This window comes from Centruroides sculpturatus, unplaced genomic scaffold (genome assembly GCF_000671375.1).
Source record: "Centruroides sculpturatus isolate CEXI.00-Female unplaced genomic scaffold, Cexi_2.0 scaffold929, whole genome shotgun sequence".
NCBI lineage: Eukaryota > Metazoa > Arthropoda > Arachnida > Scorpiones > Buthidae > Centruroides > Centruroides sculpturatus.
The window spans coordinates 259,489-283,587 of record NW_019385117.1 but is presented as its reverse complement, the minus strand read 5'-3'; the positions used below and the strand labels follow the sequence as shown (position 1 = coordinate 283,587).

At 26.0% G+C, this 24,099-nt stretch overlaps 1 protein-coding gene across 3 annotated transcripts in view; it reads right to left on the bottom strand.

Moving 5' to 3' along the window:
* Positions 1-24,099, bottom strand: part of LOC111635010 — a 57,370-nt gene that overhangs the window by 12,888 nt on the left and 20,383 nt on the right. Inside the window, exon 2 of one of the 3 annotated variants that reach the window (XM_023379851.1) lies at positions 13,418-13,479. The exons of 1 other annotated variant lie outside the window; for it this stretch is intronic. In XM_023379851.1, coding sequence (XP_023235619.1) covers positions 13,418-13,479 — 62 coding nt within the window. Of the gene's footprint in view, positions 1-13,417; positions 13,480-23,791; positions 24,045-24,099 lie in introns of those variants that run through there. One more of the 3 variants, XM_023379850.1, reaches the window with a different exon arrangement.

The window sequence follows — 24,099 nt, the reverse complement described above, 5'->3', positions numbered from 1 at the left end:
TCTTTTTTTTCTGAAGTGTTCTCTAACTTATTAATAGTTCTCAATCGATAATGATAATTATCGTAACAGTTTAAGAGAAAATTAGAGAAATGTTTGATAAGTTAATTTCAAAACGTTATGACAAATGCCTTTAAAAGTACATAATGACTCTTTATAACTCTAGATATCGTGACATTTTTCGATAGAAGATAACAGGTGACGTGATTTGGGACAGTTTAGAATGGAAACAGCGGTTGTGATCCAGGATCTGTCACGTACTACATGCTATGGTAGAAGACGTATACGTGTCTGCAAATGATGCCTGTTCAAGGTTATTTGGCTGACAGCAAAACCCCTTATTATGTGTAAAGTGACATTCAGAGAGGTAAAGGACAGGTGTAATAAAAAAAATTGACACCCTGTCAGCGTCGCCCGATTGTTGAGACAAGAGTACAATGCGCGTGCTTTTATCTAGTCCCAAGGTCTTTGCATAGGATTAACTATTGCAAGGACTTTCTACGTATATCTTACATATTATAGTAAAATTATATATAAAATCATATTTAAATTTAAAATTTTATAAAATACTTTAATTAGGTTTAACACTACAAAAACGTTTCAATTTTTTTTTTTTAATTTTGTATTATTCTTCTCATCAAAAACGTCATAAATGATTTTACATTGTTTACGCGATTATTACATCATCAAAACGTTTTCGAATGTTTAAGTCGTTATTACGTCATCAATTTTAACGTTTTTTTTTAACTGTCGAAATGAACGTTTTAATAGAAATAACACTATAGAATATTATTTCTGTATTGCTGTGTGATTTTTTTTAATAATTTGTATCTGTTTTTAATACGAAGAAAACCTAAATGAAATCATTTTTTAAATGGAAAATTCGAAAAGATAATTTCATTGTTATGTTTAATTGATTACATTCCATAATGAAATCATTTTCCGAATGCCAAAAAAAAAAGAGGATAAAGTAACATTTATCAAAGATAATTAATTAAACAAAACAAAAGGAAAGTTGAAAAGTATATTCGAATTTATGATTTTCTACAAATTCCTGGTTGAGAGGGAGTTAAATGGAGCAATTCGGCGATAAACTCTCGGCAAACGATGCATTAAAATTTAGACAAATGCACGTGCATTTCATTCTTACTGCTTGCCTCTTCACGATACAAATCATTTACCTGGCATTATGAATAAGCAGGTTTACATACAAATGATTTCATGAGAACATTTGGATTGATTGCCCCACAAAACACCATCAGTCATCAATAGGCAGCTCTATATATTCTGTGTAAAGGATCATTTTTTATCGATACGATTAACGAGTGACATTTCTACCTGAAGAGGAGGGAAGCATCCTATAATCTTTCAGGTGAAAAAGTGAATAAAGTGTAAGATAATGGGAATATCATAATAAAAACGACCACTTAAACGTTTTCGTGATGATAATCGTATGGAAAATGTAAATGTAAAATAGAGAAGGCGCCAGGATAAATACAATATAAATCTGAAATATATGGTATAATTTTGTTTAATTATTTAATTTTAATAAAATTTCGCTTATTTATTAAAGATTTTCGTGCAATTTTTATTGTAAAAATTCGATGTAAAAACGGGAATTTAATTTCCAAAATCCTTCCAAAACACCTCACATCTTTGTTAAAAATCCTTCTTTATTCGTGTTTTCAAATAGGATTTTCAGAAAATATCTTTTATTTTTATATTAAAATCTTGTAAACTTATATTATTTCTTACATCGAATTTATTTTCAGTGTAAAATAAACTATTAATTAACATTCGAAACTATATAATTAAGCATCCATCTTTGAAACTTTCTATTACAAGAAAACACGATTCTACAATTAAACGAGCGAGTTATGTATTAAAATTTCAATAAAAATAAGTAAATTTATCCTTTAAAAAATACCGAATAAGTAGGACAAAAAGATGAAAGTAAGGAAGAAAGGAATCACTAACAACACAATTGAAAATAGCTTCTTTTTTTTTTGTATTTAATACCACAGCTAGGATATATTGGATAGTGTATCTTGAATATGTCATTTGACTCAATACTAGATTAACTTTCTATTGGATGAGTTGTAGCAAAGCCGTACAAAACGCGACAAAAAAAAGAGAAAAAATAATATAAAAAAAAAACTACTGATGACCAGATACGGTGGGTACCCTCTGTCTAATCAATTCGTTTTGTCAATAACTCGTCTCCCCTTTGCATGACATCATTACCCCGTACACTGAGAATATTGTCCCCAAGACAGTCGCTTCTCTTATATTCAAGTCTTTACACAAATAAGACAACCGTTCTAATATAAGAAATTTTATTATATCTCATATATAACCATTTCTATTAAGCGTGTTTTATACTCTATAACCTATATAACTCGCACGTTTTTTTTATTATTATAAATTATGTAATTAAAGTAGAAAATATTTTATAAATTAACAATTAATTTGTTATTAATTATAATGCGTAAAAATGTATAAACGTTAGCTTATACATTTTTACGCATAGTAAAAATGTTAGCTTAGTTGAAAGTTTTAAGATGTTCTAGGCCAATAATTCGATCTCTTAAGAGAAATGTCTTCTTAAAATATCTTTCAAAGGGGCCAATATTAACTAAATAAATAGAAAAAAAACACGAATTTGAATGGTTTTATTGAATAAAGTGTCGATTCTTGGTTGAAAAATCGATAAACAAACCTTAAAAAGTTACGATTTACCTCTAAACCGCAATCGTTAAAACCAATATTTAAAGATAGATCACATGTATAATATGAATATTTATAAATTGTTACGATTAAATATCTTAAAAATACAAATAAAAACTAATTTTGTATGATTTATAACACGAATTTATAGAAATTACGTTGTAATTTCAGAAAAAAAAGNAATTTATAAAATAATAATAATAATAATCTGAGGTATTATATAAAGTTTAAACCTATTTAAAACTATAAATCTTATGGTATAATTAAATATATTTGATGTTATGATTTAAATACATTTAAATCCAATTTTACTGGAATAAGTAGAAGCTGTACATTAAAAAGTTGATTTCTTGTTTATTTTAATATCTGTTTTATTGCAAATTATAATTTTTCTACATTATTCAGCAATAATTTAAGTATTTTCAATCTGAAAAGTCTGATAAAGGTATGCTTATGATACCAAACTTCTATGAGAATGGCTCAAAAAAAATGATGTAATACATAAATCGTGTAAATATTATAGTAGATAAACACTTCATTTATTTATAATTCGAATTAAAAAGTATCAGAATAAAGGGAAAGTATTATAAATACTAGTAAATACAGTAGCTATGAAATTCTTTTAATGTGTTACCTCTTGTTTTAAAGTAACTTTAATCTTAAATTAATAGGCCACATTTGTTTAAAAATTATACGAAATTTTCTAAATTACTAAATTTAATTAGAAAAAAAAATAATATATTTTTTTAAATTGCACATCGAAAAAATTACTTATAACTTAGTTATTTGCTTAAAACAATGTAATAATAATACATTGATTATGATTTAAGTTAGAATTTAAGAAAACGTTTTTTAATCTTATATTAAAAAATAAAATTAAATTTTTTTTTAAAAAAAAAGGTGACCATTCAGTTATATTTTTATAAGATTTAGAAATATATTTACATAAAAGATAAATATATAAAAATATGTAATATTAAATCCCAAATATCCATGCTGTTTTCATAAATCTGGATATGTTAATGTTCAAGTTATTTTATTAATCGTATCAGAAGAGATTTTATATTTTTCTAAATTACATATGTAACTTATTTTTCACTTTATCAGTTCAAAAAGAAAAAAAAATTACGGTAATTTCTTCAAATTTTTTATTAGAAATATTTTTTGAAAAGTTTCTAAAACACTTTTCCTTGACTAGAAACGTTCTTAATAACAAGACTCCTCGCTATTAAACACACTTAAAACATTTTAAAAAATATATATAAATAAATATCTTTTTGTATAAAGAATAATTTAATTTATATTTTTGAGCAGTTAATAATAGTTCAATATCATCTTTTGGTATATAAGTTTGACACCTAAATCATTACAGTCGACCCCCTATAACAGTGTTGATAATTCCGTTTTATATGAATTCCATGTTGTACGAGTCACTTAAATTTTACAAATACGTGTGCCGGGCTGTGAACGGCTCACGTATTTGTAAAATTTAAGTGACTCGTACAACATGGAATTCATATAAAACGGAATTATCAACACTGTTATAGGGGGTCGACTGTAATGATTTAGGTGTCAAACTTATATACCAAAAGATGATATTGAACTATTATTAACTGCTCAAAAATATAAATTAAATTATTCTTTATACAAAAAGATATTTATTTATATATATTTTTTAAAATGTTTTAAGTGTGTTTAATAGCGAGGAGTCTTGTTATTAAGAACGTTTCTAGTCAAGGAAAAGTGTTTTAGAAACTTTTCAAAAAATATTTCTAATAAAAAATTTGAAGAAATTACCGTAATTTTTTTTTCTTTTTGAACTGATAAAGTGAAAAATAAGTTACATATGTAATTTAGAAAAATATAAAATCTCTTCTGATACGATTAATAAAATAACTTGAACATTAACATATCCAGATTTATGAAAACAGCATGGATATTTGGGATTTAATATTACATATTTTTATATATTTATCTTTTATGTAAATATATTTCTAAATCTTATAAAAATATAACTGAATGGTCACCTTTTTTTTTAAAAAAAAATTTAATTTTATTTTTTAATATAAGATTAAAAAACGTTTTCTTAAATTCTAACTTAAATCATAATCAATGTATTATTATTACATTGTTTTAAGCAAATAACTAAGTTATAAGTAATTTTTTCGATGTGCAATTTAAAAAAATATATTATTTTTTTTTCTAATTAAATTTAGTAATTTAGAAAATTTCGTATAATTTTTAAACAAATGTGGCCTATTAATTTAAGATTAAAGTTACTTTAAAACAAGAGGTAACACATTAAAAGAATTTCATAGCTACTGTATTTACTAGTATTTATAATACTTTCCCTTTATTCTGATACTTTTTAATTCGAATTATAAATAAATGAAGTGTTTATCTACTATAATATTTACACGATTTATGTATTACATCATTTTTTTTGAGCCATTCTCATAGAAGTTTGGTATCATAAGCATACCTTTATCAGACTTTTCAGATTGAAAATACTTAAATTATTGCTGAATAATGTAGAAAAATTATAATTTGCAATAAAACAGATATTAAAATAAACAAGAAATCAACTTTTTAATGTACAGCTTCTACTTATTCCAGTAAAATTGGATTTAAATGTATTTAAATCATAACATCAAATATATTTAATTATACCATAATCCAATTCTACTTATTCCAGTAAAATTGGATTTAAATGTATTTAAATCATAACATCAAATATATTTAATTATACCATAAGATTTATAGTTTTAAATAGGTTTAAACTTTATATAATACCTCAGATTATTATTATTTATTTTTTTTTAAATTTCTAGTGTAATAATTATTATAGGTTGAGGATGATAACCGAGTTTGTCTATTATCTACAAAGTCCTAATTCTTTTCTAAATGAGGAAAGACTGAGGAAAATTCTTGTGTGTAGATTTGACAAGCGTCGCTCCTCCTTCCCTTCTTATTCTGATGATTATTAACTGTCATCTATCAGTGACCGACAACGCGTACACCAGTTAGGTGAGTTCTACAGTACAGATACATTGCGACTCAACTAGACAAAGGGCGAAAAATGGCGTTTGCCAGGTGTCCTCTTATTTCCGCTCTTGCTTAACGGAACCACTGATTAACACCTGCTAAATCACAGGTTAGAGACATCTAGCAGATTTTCTCAAGAGTACTCGACTATAGATGCGAGATGTCAAATATAATTGAATTTAAACATAGCATTTGCTACATTTTTCTTTGAAAAATTAGATAGTTATCTTATCACTAAGAATGTTAATGAGTTCGAAATAGTAAAACGATACTTCAATACACTTCATATTTGTAATTTTTCTATAGCTATTTTAACTTTTGTTATAATAGTTTGGCTATAAATAATTTAAAAACATCTTTCAAAGTCTACTATTATTAATTCTGTGATACATGAATACCTAATTTCGAGACAATACTATCATTGAGATAATTAATGTAATACTTCCAGCATCTATCATTGTTATTAAAGTCAAATGTCTAATTATCTTGTTAATACTTTTAAACTCTGATTGATTTTAGTTTAAATTTTTATAGAAAATCATTCTGTATAAAATTAAAATGGGATCATTTATATAGTTTTTTAACGATAATACATTCTAACTTAAGTGTTAGCATTCAGAACGTTTAAAATAAAAAAAAAAATGATAGAAAAATTATCAAAATTTTAGAATTACTTTTCAATATCTTGGTTTATTCTTTGTGTTTTAATACCTACTTAATTAATATTTCCCAAAGTAAGTGTTTACTATACATTATTAACACAGAGATTCTCCATTTTCTAATAATGTAAATTATTCTGTAACAGCAAACAAAGCTTATATTTATTTCGTTGAAGAGATGAAGATTATTGACACATTTTATTTACAATTATTATTATTATTATTATTTTAGTTAAGAAAAAAATTAATTATAGTAGACAAATTTCTTTATATTTTTGCTTATGTTTTACCTGCCTTAAACGAGTTTAATCTAGTTATTACGAAATAGTATATAGGCATTATCGTGATAAAGGGGCATTACGACCGATTTCGAGAATCCATTTCAGCATCTGCCTAAGTGAATTATGGGAAACCGTAGAAAACTGAAGAGATGGAGGCAAGTAGGAGCTCGATGACAGTAGCCACTTTACTAGTTGTTGACCTTGAGATGCACCTCTTCAAAGCATCTCCAAGCACCCATCGCATATTTGTACTCATCTGGAAGTTAATTAAAGAGCTTAGGAAAATTCTAATGTTATTTTTTTTAAAAGTATAGTTTAGGCTTTTAATAAGAACTATTACATTACCAAAATGGCTTTTAATTTGCATACATTTATTATAATTAAAATGCAATCGCTCAAATATAAACGTGGATAAGTTCAAAATTTAATGTAGTCATTTTTATAGTACTTAATATTATTTAAAGACTTTTATGTAGTTCAATAACAAAAGTAGAGTAAGAGTAATAAATACTAAACAAGAGCGTGGAAAGTTGCATGTAAAAATAGTATATTTTCTTTAAATACTTCTTAAATTACGTTTCTTAAAAGGAATAAATATACTGTATTTAAATACTGATTAATGAATAAAATTACCGGAAATTTAATATATTTATTTTAACGTAACACGATTAATTCTAAGCAGAATTAACTACTGCTTTATTAATTATGAAGCTGTTGTATATAAATTTTAAAAAAATCAAATGAATGAATATTTATATTTATAATAGCAAAATAAATGAACTAAAATTCTTGTTTATACTCTTATAAATTAATTTTTTTATAAATAAATTAACATTTTCTGTTATAAGTAGTTTCAAACAATCGATAAATCACTTGGAAATTGTTAAGTATTCTCAACGTGTTGAGTTTAGCTTTACTTAATAACAATCTAATCTCAATGTATTCAGTTTATCATTACAGACTGAATCCACAACAAAAGGGGCTTAATATACTAAGAATAGATTTAATATTAAGCTCAACACAAGTGTTTTAAGGAATTTAAACTATTACAGGTATACGAATCTATCTATTGTAGTATCTGGATAACGACTTGATTAATCCTGATCAGAATTTATTAATTATGAAAGCATTTTTTTTATTTGTATAATAGCCAAGTAGAATTGTTCATGGTTAACAGACATATTCACAAAACTGCTGTTTAACTGTATCTAGTCAGGGTCAAAGATAAGTCTAGATGGAAGGAAAATATGGAACGGTCCTTCATCGCTTGATTTATTTCAAGCTATAAACTACAAAACGTCGTTTATGGTGTCTCGAGTTACTAGCCAACAACAAGATAGTTCGTGTAAAATACCACCTCTACGTGAGCTCGATTCAGTCCCGTAGAAAACACATATTGGTGTTAGGATGACGATAAAATAATGATCATCGTCTTCGAACTAGTCAGACTTAAAAGAAAAGAAAAGAAAACGTCTGTCTGTATATGCGTGTCCAAAATTGGTTGCGTGATCTGTCCGTGATGGGATATGTCGAGGTTAGTTGTCGTTTGCTATTCGACATGATTACTGTATTTATTCAGTAGAGTTATTTAAATGAAAATCATTTACTTAATCCTACATTTATTTATTACCTATTAAAGAGATAAGAACGTGTTTTTATTACTTTTTTTTATATCGTGTCGTACGTAAGTGATCATTTTTGTCGATTGTTATAAACGTTTTCATTTAAATATTAGGAAACGTTTTTAAAAAAAAATCGATAAGATCATTCATTGATTTTGTTTATTATTAATGGTATTATAAAAGATATTTTCGAAAGGTACCGAGAGATGGCGGCTAGACGTTTTTATTTGGAGTATTTAACGGTAAATAAATTACACATAATCCATTAAAATTAAATGGATAAAGGACCGTATTTTTCAGTTATAAGAAGTTATGTTGTTAAATTTAAATAGAATAAACAGATGAAATTTCCGATGTAAAAATCTATCAGTGAGAGTAAAGACTTATTGATGCATTGTTTAAGATAAAATTGANACTTATTATTATTTTTTTCCTTTTTAATTATTATTTTTTTAATTTTAAATATATATTTAATAAGCGGCTTTATATGATTTAAATTAATATTTACACGAAAGAAGACTTTATTTATGAAGTGGATGAGGTTTTTTTTTCTTTTTTTTCTGAAGTGTTCTCTAACTTATTAATAGTTCTCAATCGATAATGATAATTATCGTAACAGTTTAAGAGAAAATTAGAGAAATGTTTGATAAGTTAATTTCAAAACGTTATGACAAATGCCTTTAAAAGTACATAATGACTCTTTATAACTCTAGATATCGTGACATTTTTCGATAGAAGATAACAGGTGACGTGATTTGGGACAGTTTAGAATGGAAACAGCGGTTGTGATCCAGGATCTGTCACGTACTACATGCTATGGTAGAAGACGTATACGTGTCTGCAAATGATGCCTGTTCAAGGTTATTTGGCTGACAGCAAAACCCCTTATTATGTGTAAAGTGACATTCAGAGAGGTAAAGGACAGGTGTAATAAAAAAAATTGACACCCTGTCAGCGTCGCCCGATTGTTGAGACAAGAGTACAATGCGCGTGCTTTTATCTAGTCCCAAGGTCTTTGCATAGGATTAACTATTGCAAGGACTTTCTACGTATATCTTACATATTATAGTAAAATTATATATAAAATCATATTTAAATTTAAAATTTTATAAAATACTTTAATTAGGTTTAACACTACAAAAACGTTTCAATTTTTTTTTTTTAATTTTGTATTATTCTTCTCATCAAAAACGTCATAAATGATTTTACATTGTTTACGCGATTATTACATCATCAAAACGTTTTCGAATGTTTAAGTCGTTATTACGTCATCAATTTTAACGTTTTTTTTTAACTGTCGAAATGAACGTTTTAATAGAAATAACACTATAGAATATTATTTCTGTATTGCTGTGTGATTTTTTTTAATAATTTGTATCTGTTTTTAATACGAAGAAAACCTAAATGAAATCATTTTTTAAATGGAAAATTCGAAAAGATAATTTCATTGTTATGTTTAATTGATTACATTCCATAATGAAATCATTTTCCGAATGCCAAAAAAAAAAGAGGATAAAGTAACATTTATCAAAGATAATTAATTAAACAAAACAAAAGGAAAGTTGAAAAGTATATTCGAATTTATGATTTTCTACAAATTCCTGGTTGAGAGGGAGTTAAATGGAGCAATTCGGCGATAAACTCTCGGCAAACGATGCATTAAAATTTAGACAAATGCACGTGCATTTCATTCTTACTGCTTGCCTCTTCACGATACAAATCATTTACCTGGCATTATGAATAAGCAGGTTTACATACAAATGATTTCATGAGAACATTTGGATTGATTGCCCCACAAAACACCATCAGTCATCAATAGGCAGCTCTATATATTCTGTGTAAAGGATCATTTTTTATCGATACGATTAACGAGTGACATTTCTACCTGAAGAGGAGGGAAGCATCCTATAATCTTTCAGGTGAAAAAGTGAATAAAGTGTAAGATAATGGGAATATCATAATAAAAACGACCACTTAAACGTTTTCGTGATGATAATCGTATGGAAAATGTAAATGTAAAATAGAGAAGGCGCCAGGATAAATACAATATAAATCTGAAATATATGGTATAATTTTGTTTAATTATTTAATTTTAATAAAATTTCGCTTATTTATTAAAGATTTTCGTGCAATTTTTATTGTAAAAATTCGATGTAAAAACGGGAATTTAATTTCCAAAATCCTTCCAAAACACCTCACATCTTTGTTAAAAATCCTTCTTTATTCGTGTTTTCAAATAGGATTTTCAGAAAATATCTTTTATTTTTATATTAAAATCTTGTAAACTTATATTATTTCTTACATCGAATTTATTTTCAGTGTAAAATAAACTATTAATTAACATTCGAAACTATATAATTAAGCATCCATCTTTGAAACTTTCTATTACAAGAAAACACGATTCTACAATTAAACGAGCGAGTTATGTATTAAAATTTCAATAAAAATAAGTAAATTTATCCTTTAAAAAATACCGAATAAGTAGGACAAAAAGATGAAAGTAAGGAAGAAAGGAATCACTAACAACACAATTGAAAATAGCTTCTTTTTTTTTTGTATTTAATACCACAGCTAGGATATATTGGATAGTGTATCTTGAATATGTCATTTGACTCAATACTAGATTAACTTTCTATTGGATGAGTTGTAGCAAAGCCGTACAAAACGCGACAAAAAAAAGAGAAAAAATAATATAAAAAAAAAACTACTGATGACCAGATACGGTGGGTACCCTCTGTCTAATCAATTCGTTTTGTCAATAACTCGTCTCCCCTTTGCATGACATCATTACCCCGTACACTGAGAATATTGTCCCCAAGACAGTCGCTTCTCTTATATTCAAGTCTTTACACAAATAAGACAACCGTTCTAATATAAGAAATTTTATTATATCTCATATATAACCATTTCTATTAAGCGTGTTTTATACTCTATAACCTATATAACTCGCACGTTTTTTTTATTATTATAAATTATGTAATTAAAGTAGAAAATATTTTATAAATTAACAATTAATTTGTTATTAATTATAATGCGTAAAAATGTATAAACGTAAGGGGAGAGAAAATTAGCTTAGTTGAAAGTTTTAAGATGTTCTAGGCCAATAATTCGATCTCTTAAGAGAAATGTCTTCTTAAAATATCTTTCAAAGGGGCCAATATTAACTAAATAAATAGAAAAAAAACACGAATTTGAATGGTTTTATTGAATAAAGTGTCGATTCTTGGTTGAAAAATCGATAAACAAACCTTAAAAAGTTACGATTTACCTCTAAACCGCAATCGTTAAAACCAATATTTAAAGATAGATCACATGTATAATATGAATATTTATAAATTGTTACGATTAAATATCTTAAAAATACAAATAAAAACTAATTTTGTATGATTTATAACACGAATTTATAGAAATTACGTTGTAATTTCAGAAAAAAAAGTCGTTTTTGAGCATTGTTAATTTGTGGCATTCAATTGTTAATTATAAATCAGTCCATTTTCTTATGTACAAATTAAAAAAAACCCTGTAAAAAACATCATAATTATTATCCTATAACGTTTTGTTAACTAAAATAATGTTGTATTCACAGTAATAACATTTTAATCGTTTAATTAATTAGAAAGATAACAATTTATGGATGATGTTAGTAGATTATTAGAAAGGTAGGTAGATTGCAACAGTTTGACACCGTAGAAAACGTCTCCTGCTGTGACAGATTCATTTATTTCCTTGCAACTGTTCTAATCACCATCACAGTTGCTGGTTGCTTGATAGATTGCTTTCTAACAAGACATGCAGTGGGCAGTTGATTCAATTCCACCAATCAAAATAACGATATGGAGTACATGTTACGTACCTTCGGTCCATTAACTGACTAATTAACCACTTTTCAGCTAATTAATGAGCTACTTAATTAAGCAGGAAACAGACAATGAAGCTTGTCCCATTTTCTGATGATGCATCTCAAAGATTCAATGACGGTAAAATCACATTTTTGTAAGATGCATGTATGTATGTATGTATATATAGATATATATACATTCATGTCAGAAAATGACGGATAGAGCACTCTTCTTTCCCCATTTTTCTACATATGTATGACTGTTAGAATGGATCGAAGTAGTGAGGATGTCTAAGTGACTCAATGCGTCGTTTAGTTGTCAGGATGCTATATTTCCTTAGATGCAACCCGCTGAATTGTATAAAAATTATCGTATTTATCAACAACTCTACCATCAGAGAAATTAATATTTACGATTTTTATATGAAAATTTAAGTAAATCTACTTATCAACTGCAAGAAAAAAAATTCTGTTGATTGAGAGTTGATCCTAGGTTCTTCTTTAATTTCTTTTGCTAATGATTTTCAAGTAAAAACATGGAGTGGGAAATATAGTAACAAAAAAAAAAACCCGACATTTGTTACTGCTGGGATCGTTTTTATTTTGAAACTTTCTCCTTTTTTTCGAAAGATTTCTTAGGAGAAAAAAAAAAGAACTGATGATGATGCATTTAAACTTTTAATTAGTCAAAGTTTCGCTCTACATTCATCAACTTTTCAATATAAATATCGAGAAATAAATGGAAATTTTATCCGAAAATATAAATTTAAATTGTAATTTTAAAACCTCATAAGTTATTTTTTATCATAAAGAAACAAACAATATACAGTACAAGCCTATAAAGTGAATATATACACGTGTACACTAGTATAACTGACAGATTATTACTACTTCTCTAGCAATTTTGAAATTGTAATATCTAAAAAAAAAATGATGCTACATTCAAAAATATAGGTCTGTATATAACCTTATATTTGATGGGTTGTGTATTGACAGCTACAACGAATCTTCTGAATTTTATGATTCAATATCCAAAATACTGTATTTAATATATGATCATATACCTAAAAGTTGAGTAAAGCCATGTTTCTTAAAGGTAAATTCTATGCATTTCAATCATATAAAAAATGTAAGAAAAAAAAAGAAGATATTTTCAGTTATTTAATTATATTTTATACACGAAAATCTTAACATTTTATTTTAAAAAAAAATTGTTAATTATTTATAAGAGTAATGAAATGTAAGGACCTTTTTTTACAGCCTGAATGCAAAGTTTCATCAAGGATTATAGTCTTAAATTCCTGATTTTTCTGTAATAAAATTGTATAAATATTTAAAATATTAAAAAATAGTAATTTATTTTATATTTTATAAGATATAACGATTTAAATTTGTATAAAAATCACCCGTTAATTAAGCGTATAGTTCGATGTAGAATAAGAAAAAGCGCAAAGGAATGATTAATAATATGATATTTTAATCGAGCGTAAAATTAAATTAAAATTATATAATAAGTTATATATAAAGAATGGTAATTATTTTTTTAAAAAATATATGTAAACATTTATAATTTAAAATGTTTAGCTTGAAATTTTTCTATTTAATATTTTAATTATTGATCCTATTGAAGAGTCACGGTTTCTAGGCATGATCCTATTGAAGGAGCAAAGCAATTCCTACTTGTTGATCCTATTGTAAAAGAGATTACACTTATGCATTGAATCTAAATATATAGTATTTTATATAAATCAGATTATTTAATTATGATAAACTCGATAAAACTCTATGAAATAATAGAAATACAGTCGACCTTCTATCAACACTGTTATAGGGGGTCGACTGTAATGATTTAGGTGTCAAACTTATATACCAAAAGATGATATTGAACTATTATTAACTGCTCAAAAATATAAATTAAATTATTCTTTATACAAAAAGATATTTATTTATATATATTTTTTAAAATGTTTTAAGTGTGTTTAATAGCGAGGAGTCTTGTTATTAAGAACGTTTCTAGTCAAGGAAAAGTGTTTTAGAAACTTTTCAAAAAATATTTCTAATAAAAAATTTGAAGAAATTACCGTAATTTTTTTTTCTTTTTGAACTGATAAAGTGAAAAATAAGTTACATATGTAATTTAGAAAAATATAAAATCTCTTCTGATACGATTAATAAAATAACTTGAACATTAACATATCCAGATTTATGAAAACAGCATGGATATTTGGGATTTAATATTACATATTTTTATATATTTATCTTTTATGTAAATATATTTCTAAATCTTATAAAAATATAACTGAATGGTCACCTTTTTTTTTAAAAAAAAATTTAATTTTATTTTTTAATATAAGATTAAAAAACGTTTTCTTAAATTCTAACTTAAATCATAATCAATGTATTATTATTACATTGTTTTAAGCAAATAACTAAGTTATAAGTAATTTTTTCGATGTGCAATTTAAAAAAATATATTATTTTTTTTTCTAATTAAATTTAGTAATTTAGAAAATTTCGTATAATTTTTAAACAAATGTGGCCTATTAATTTAAGATTAAAGTTACTTTAAAACAAGAGGTAACACATTAAAAGAATTTCATAGCTACTGTATTTACTAGTATTTATAATACTTTCCCTTTATTCTGATACTTTTTAATTCGAATTATAAATAAATGAAGTGTTTATCTACTATAATATTTACACGATTTATGTATTACATCATTTTTTTTGAGCCATTCTCATAGAAGTTTGGTATCATAAGCATACCTTTATCAGACTTTTCAGATTGAAAATACTTAAATTATTGCTGAATAATGTAGAAAAATTATAATTTGCAATAAAACAGATATTAAAATAAACAAGAAATCAACTTTTTAATGTACAGCTTCTACTTATTCCAGTAAAATTGGATTTAAATGTATTTAAATCATAACATCAAATATATTTAATTATACCATAAGATTTATAGTTTTAAATAGGTTTAAACTTTATATAATACCTCAGATTATTATTATTATTTTTTTTTAAATTTCTAGTGTAATAATTATTATAGGTTGAGGATGATAACCGAGTTTGTCTATTATCTACAAAGTCCTAATTCTTTTCTAAATGAGGAAAGACTGAGGAAAATTCTTGTGTGTAGATTTGACAAGCGTCGCTCCTCCTTCCCTTCTTATTCTGATGATTATTAACTGTCATCTATCAGTGACCGACAACGCGTACACCAGTTAGGTGAGTTCTACAGTACAGATACATTGCGACTCAACTAGACAAAGGGCGAAAAATGGCGTTTGCCAGGTGTCCTCTTATTTCCGCTCTTGCTTAACGGAACCACTGATTAACACCTGCTAAATCACAGGTTAGAGACATCTAGCAGATTTTCTCAAGAGTACTCGACTATAGATGCGAGATGTCAAATATAATTGAATTTAAACATAGCATTTGCTACATTTTTCTTTGAAAAATTAGATAGTTATCTTATCACTAAGAATGTTAATGAGTTCGAAATAGTAAAACGATACTTCAATACACTTCATATTTGTAATTTTTCTATAGCTATTTTAACTTTTGTTATAATAGTTTGGCTATAAATAATTTAAAAACATCTTTCAAAGTCTACTATTATTAATTCTGTGATACATGAATACCTAATTTCGAGACAATACTATCATTGAGATAATTAATGTAATACTTCCAGCATCTATCATTGTTATTAAAGTCAAATGTCTAATTATCTTGTTAATACTTTTAAACTCTGATTGATTTTAGTTTAAATTTTTATAGAAAATCATTCTGTATAAAATTAAAATGGGATCATTTATATAGTTTTTTAACGATAATACATTCTAACTTAAGTGTTAGCATTCAGAACGTTTAAAATAAAAAAAAAAATGATAGAAAAATTATCAAAATTTTAGAATTACTTTTCAATATCTTGGTTTATTCTTTGTGTTTTAATACCTACTTAATTAATATTTCCCAAAGTAAGTGTTTACTATACATTATTAACACAGAGATTCTCCATTTTCTAATAATGTAAATTATTCTGTAACAGCAAACAAAGCTTATATTTATTTCGTTGAAGAGATGAAGATTATTGACACATTTTATTTACAATTATTATTATTATTATTATTTTAGTTAAGAAAAAAATTAATTATAGTAGACAAATTTCTTTATATTTTTGCTTATGTTTTACCTGCCTTAAACGAGTTTAATCTAGTTATTACGAAATAGTATATAGGCATTATCGTGATAAAGGGGCATTACGACCGATTTCGAGAATCCATTTCAGCATCTGCCTAAGTGAATTATGGGAAACCGTAGAAAACTGAAGAGATGGAGGCAAGTAGGAGCTCGATGACAGTAGCCACTTTACTAGTTGTTGACCTTGAGATGCACCTCTTCAAAGCATCTCCAAGCACCCATCGCATATTTGTACTCATCTGGAAGTTAATTAAAGAGCTTAGGAAAATTCTAATGTTATTTTTTTTAAAAGTATAGTTTAGGCTTTTAATAAGAACTATTACATTACCAAAATGGCTTTTAATTTGCATACATTTATTATAATTAAAATGCAATCGCTCAAATATAAACGTGGATAAGTTCAAAATTTAATGTAGTCATTTTTATAGTACTTAATATTATTTAAAGACTTTTATGTAGTTCAATAACAAAAGTAGAGTAAGAGTAATAAATACTAAACAAGAGCGTGGAAAGTTGCATGTAAAAATAGTATATTTTCTTTAAATACTTCTTAAATTACGTTTCTTAAAAGGAATAAATATACTGTATTTAAATACTGATTAATGAATAAAATTACCGGAAATTTAATATATTTATTTTAACGTAACACGATTAATTCTAAGCAGAATTAACTACTGCTTTATTAATTATGAAGCTGTTGTATATAAATTTTAAAAAAATCAAATGAATGAATATTTATATTTATAATAGCAAAATAAATGAACTAAAATTCTTGTTTATACTCTTATAAATTAATTTTTTTATAAATAAATTAACATTTTCTGTTATAAGTAGTTTCAAACAATCGATAAATCACTTGGAAATTGTTAAGTATTCTCAACGTGTTGAGTTTAGCTTTACTTAATAACAATCTAATCTCAATGTATTCAGTTTATCATTACAGACTGAATCCACAACAAAAGGGGCTTAATATACTAAGAATAGATTTAATATTAAGCTCAACACAAGTGTTTTAAGGAATTTAAACTATTACAGGTATACGAATCTATCTATTGTAGTATCTGGATAACGACTTGATTAATCCTGATCAGAATTTATTAATTATGAAAGCATTTTTTTTATTTGTATAATAGCCAAGTAGAATTGTTCATGGTTAACAGACATATTCACAAAACTGCTGTTTAACTGTATCTAGTCAGGGTCAAAGATAAGTCTAGATGGAAGGAAAATATGGAACGGTCCTTCATCGCTTGATTTATTTCAAGCTATAAACTACAAAACGTCGTTTATGGTGTCTCGAGTTACTAGCCAACAACAAGATAGTTCGTGTAAAATACCACCTCTACGTGAGCTCGATTCAGTCCCGTAGAAAACACATATTGGTGTTAGGATGACGATAAAATAATGATCATCGTCTTCGAACTAGTCAGACTTAAAAGAAAAGAAAAGAAAACGTCTGTCTGTATATGCGTGTCCAAAATTGGTTGCGTGATCTGTCCGTGATGGGATATGTCGAGGTTAGTTGTCGTTTGCTATTCGACATGATTACTGTATTTATTCAGTAGAGTTATTTAAATGAAAATCATTTACTTAATCCTACATTTATTTATTACCTATTAAAGAGATAAGAACGTGTTTTTATTACTTTTTTTTTATATCGTGTCGTACGTAAGTGATCATTTTTGTCGATTGTTATAAACGTTTTCATTTAAATATTAGGAAACGTTTTTAAAAAAAAATCGATAAGATCATTCATTGATTTTGTTTATTATTAATGGTATTATAAAAGATATTTTCGAAAGGTACCGAGAGATGGCGGCTAGACGTTTTTATTTGGAGTATTTAACGGTAAATAAATTACACATAATCCATTAAAATTAAATGGATAAAGGACCGTATTTTTCAGTTATAAGAAGTTATGTTGTTAAATTTAAATAGAATAAACAGATGAAATTTCCGATGTAAAAATCTATCAGTGAGAGTAAAGACTTATTGATGCATTGTTTAAGATAAAATTGACTGATAAATATATAAAATTTTTTAAATTTTTAAGCATTTATTGTATGTTCAGTTTGTTTTTTCCTATTTTATCTTACTATTGTTAAGGGTCTTGTTTCTAGGGAGAAAAGATCTACTGTCTCACGTCATTTACTATTTTAGATGTTATTTTATTAAAATAAATAATAAAATTATTTATATTTTAGAATTTCAAGTTATTATTTTTATAAACAATAAATTAAACTTATTTTTCTTTTTAGAAGAGACAAAAATTGTTCCATTTATTACTCATCATCACCCGACTTTTCTGATGATTCTAAGTCATTTTAAAGCTAGTAATATATTTATTTTTCTTTAAATTATTCAAATTTTGTTTCAAAATTACTGAGATCTCATTATCTATAATTGCAAAGAATTATAGTTTATACATGAAAATTTGTAATTCTTAACCTTGAATACGTGTATTATATATTTTCTTCCGAATATAATTAAATTAATTCCTTTTACATATATTTTAATTATAAAAATTTAATTCTATTTATTAATTGCTTTATGCACGAAGCAACGAGTCACATCATACGCTGTCAAACAGCCTCAATAATGTGCAACGGACTTCTCTAGGATAATGTCCATCTAACAAATTGAATAATGTTTAATGTGCAAAAGTGGATAACATAAAGCTCGCGGGTTTACGTGAGCTACCGATCAAGGGCTGTAACAAATATTCCTGAAGTCCCCCAGGCATGGAGAACCCACAGGACAATGGGCCGTTACAATCTCTCGTTAACAATGAGATTTTTTCCTTAATTTGTTCTTTAAATTATTTAAAAAAATCTAGTTAAAAATATTTAATTTTAAACATAAAAACCATATTTAATTCTTATAATTTATCTAAAAAATAATAATAATCTTAATTTTGCGATTTAAATTATCTTATAAATTTTAAATGCTTTAATTTCTTATAAATATATATTTATAAAACTTAATTAAGATGTCGTTTTTTTTAAGTATTCTTTGTTCTTTAATCATATAATGTCATTTAATTCTCTAAATTATGATAGAAATATGTGACGACTATAATATATACATATGTAACTACTCTTTGGAAACCAGTAGCATAAAGACTTATAGACTTAATCAATTTTTTTTTAACGTTCTGAATACAATCGCTTCTTGATAGACTTGTTTTCATCGCATTCATACAATGTTTTACACTTAATATCCGTCTTACTTTAATAATGGTTATGTCACTCTTTTCAACCATTCTTCAATAATGCTCCATTCTTTTCCTTTAATCTCCTCATTTCACTTTCCATTATTCTTTTATAACATTTCCTCTGAACCATTTATTAAAATTTGTCAATCTATGAAATACGAGACGATGATTATGTAACTAATTTCCAGGTTTAAATTTAAAAATTCTCTCTCTCTCTCTCTCTTGAAGATAATGGAATGTTTCATAATAGATATGAAGTTATCTTTATTTGAAGATTTTTCTAAAAGTGGTCTTCATGCAATTACGATAGAATTTATTTTCGTTTATAATATATTAAATCAGAGTAATATCTTACTTAAATGATTATATTGTAATTAATGATCGATGCTGGCTTACATATTTTATCGTTGTTAATTATTTAATGTTATAATCTCCCCATTAAATAAGCGTTAGAGGTTTATAACATTAAAAATTTCCATCTTCACCGGATTAAAATAATTTTACAACAATTTCTCTGCTCGAACACTAATTAAACAAATAAAAAAAAAAGCTGTTGTTTAAGCTGGTGTTGTTGTTATACCTTTGTTTTTTTTTTTGCTGTTTAAACAATACTTTAAACAACATTAAGATGGTAAAAAAATAAAGGAAAACTTTAACTTTTAAACAAGTAGAAAACGAAGGGAAGAAATGAAGAACGTTTACTTGTAATTCCGTCGATAAAACTCAACTTATAAAAGTCAATTAACGACATATTTCTAATTAATTTTATAAGTATAATAATTTAAAAGGGGGGGGGGAAACGTATCCCGAATGCATTTAATTTGATTTTTAAACGATGTAATTTGGGACACTCCCTTTTAAGCGAAGCCGAGTCGCTTCTGTCTTTGGATGTGGAAGAGACAGAATCCATCATTTTAACTTTTTCTACTCAACTTTACCGATATTAAATTAGCGGCAGATAGAAATTAAAGACAGGTGGTGTAGCGGTTTTTGGAAAGTTACGTCTGCCTGTCAACCGAGGAGAAATATGAGCAAGGGAGCATCTGTTGAGATTTGACTGTATGCAACAGGAAAGCATCATTACTCATTACTTGGTACCTTAGCACAGATTTAATAGGTTGCGGTAAGGTCGTCATTAATATCGTCTAACAATCTTTATCACCAACAGCAGAAGAGAAGAGAGTCTTCTTCGACGAGAGATCAAAGTTTGTTTAAAGATATACAAAAGAAAAAAAACAACCAAAAAGGTTTAATGGCCAAAATAAGTTCATAATACGTAATACTCAACGATTAATTTATTATTTTAATAGTCTTTAAGTATTTATAAAAATGGAGTGATTTAAATGTAAGAGTATATATATATATATTTTAATATCAATTATCATCCAAAGATAATATTTAAGGATTTAAAAACATTTTTATCTATAAAACAGCAAATATTCATCATTCGAAATGAACTTAACTCTATCTCCTATTAAATAAAACAATAACTTATGGAAGAATATAGGCTTATATATATATATGAAAGACTTATAATTTTATTTCTAAACATTTAAAAAACGTTGATAAATACTAATATTTAATCAAGGTAGATTTATTTGTCATTTAAAAAAGCTTATTCATTACAAACTTCATATTTATGTTTATCAATCATCAATGTTTTGATTGGATTTGATCGAAAGTTCTGATATAAATTTGTACAGTTTTTTTTTATTACTTATGATGTCCGACCTAGCAATAACGTATAAAATTGCTTCATACTCGTACTTTAGTAGATAGGACAGCTCTGACGTCATGTCTTCCACATAGAAGAGAAATGTCACGTTCTCACTCTCCACATTGACCCGATGGCAGTTAAGAAAAAAGATCTGGATTCCTGAGATGAACTTTGCTCAGTAATCTGATCTCAAAGTAATTCTGTATAACATTAAAAACTAGAAAACATATAATAAAAATATCAGTTTTAATCATTCAAACTATTAGTCTCCCGTCTTCAAACAATAGAACTAAGTTTCCATAAGATAGACATATGCAACTACCTAAAGTTTCGGTAAAGTAATTTCTATTTTTCAATGCGATAAAGTAATAATTTTTCTTCTTTGCAACGATTAAAATCTAGAATTTTTATTATATATTTACAACGTACAATTTGAAAAAAAAATATTCTAAACAAAGTCTTATACATGCTTAGAAAGTGGAAGAGAATTTTTAAAAAATTACTTGGAAACATTCAAGAAAATTGAAGATAATATAACAAAGAAAATTTTGTAATTAATATAATATGCAAAACTCATGATAGGAATGAATAAAAATTTAGAAATTATACCCCAGGCCTATATATAATGATAGGCCTTGGTTAAATTATAAACGAATTATATGCAATCTATTATAATTTTCTATACTTAAAATAGTCTGGTAAGTAGACGAATTAAAATTTAATCTGTGATTTAAATATTTTGACAGATATTTTAAATCCATATCTAAATTTATGTCATTGAAAATATCATAAAAGTTTATATCTATACTTACAAATTTATAATTATATCAGCATCTAAATATCTCACATCTTGGTAATCTCTAGTTANCTGACCATGTTTTTTATTTAATTTTAAATTCATTCTAAAATTTATATTGTTGGAAAGTATATAATGGAATGTATGAATTTTGATTTTTAACGTCTCAATATGTAATTTAATTAAGAGAAAACTAATTAAAAATCTTAATTAAAAGCTCAAATTTTGTGTAGAATTTCATTAATTATAGACGAAACACATAATTTTTATACATTTATTTAGTTTAAAATGTGTATCTTACAAGGCATAGTAGCATATATATGCTACTATACCTTGCAAGATTACGTATATAAAAAAATATATAGGCTATGTATAGGTTGCATACATAAAAAAGTAATGATAAACTTTACAGATAAATCACCAAATAGTTAATTATTATTCAAATTAAACATTTATTAATNTAGTTTTAAATAGGTTTAAACTTTATATAATACCTCAGATTATTATTATTATTTTTTTTTAAATTTCTAGTGTAATAATTATTATAGGTTGAGGATGATAACCGAGTTTGTCTATTATCTACAAAGTCCTAATTCTTTTCTAAATGAGGAAAGACTGAGGAAAATTCTTGTGTGTAGATTTGACAAGCGTCGCTCCTCCTTCCCTTCTTATTCTGATGATTATTAACTGTCATCTATCAGTGACCGACAACGCGTACACCAGTTAGGTGAGTTCTACAGTACAGATACATTGCGACTCAACTAGACAAAGGGCGAAAAATGGCGTTTGCCAGGTGTCCTCTTATTTCCGCTCTTGCTTAACGGAACCACTGATTAACACCTGCTAAATCACAGGTTAGAGACATCTAGCAGATTTTCTCAAGAGTACTCGACTATAGATGCGAGATGTCAAATATAATTGAATTTAAACATAGCATTTGCTACATTTTTCTTTGAAAAATTAGATAGTTATCTTATCACTAAGAATGTTAATGAGTTCGAAATAGTAAAACGATACTTCAATACACTTCATATTTGTAATTTTTCTATAGCTATTTTAACTTTTGTTATAATAGTTTGGCTATAAATAATTTAAAAACATCTTTCAAAGTCTACTATTATTAATTCTGTGATACATGAATACCTAATTTCGAGACAATACTATCATTGAGATAATTAATGTAATACTTCCAGCATCTATCATTGTTATTAAAGTCAAATGTCTAATTATCTTGTTAATACTTTTAAACTCTGATTGATTTTAGTTTAAATTTTTATAGAAAATCATTCTGTATAAAATTAAAATGGGATCATTTATATAGTTTTTTAACGATAATACATTCTAACTTAAGTGTTAGCATTCAGAACGTTTAAAATAAAAAAAAAAAATGATAGAAAAATTATCAAAATTTTAGAATTACTTTTCAATATCTTGGTTTATTCTTTGTGTTTTAATACCTACTTAATTAATATTTCCCAAAGTAAGTGTTTACTATACATTATTAACACAGAGATTCTCCATTTTCTAATAATGTAAATTATTCTGTAACAGCAAACAAAGCTTATATTTATTTCGTTGAAGAGATGAAGATTATTGACACATTTTATTTACAATTATTATTATTATTATTATTTTAGTTAAGAAAAAAATTAATTATAGTAGACAAATTTCTTTATATTTTTGCTTATGTTTTACCTGCCTTAAACGAGTTTAATCTAGTTATTACGAAATAGTATATAGGCATTATCGTGATAAAGGGGCATTACGACCGATTTCGAGAATCCATTTCAGCATCTGCCTAAGTGAATTATGGGAAACCGTAGAAAACTGAAGAGATGGAGGCAAGTAGGAGCTCGATGACAGTAGCCACTTTACTAGTTGTTGACCTTGAGATGCACCTCTTCAAAGCATCTCCAAGCACCCATCGCATATTTGTACTCATCTGGAAGTTAATTAAAGAGCTTAGGAAAATTCTAATGTTATTTTTTTTAAAAGTA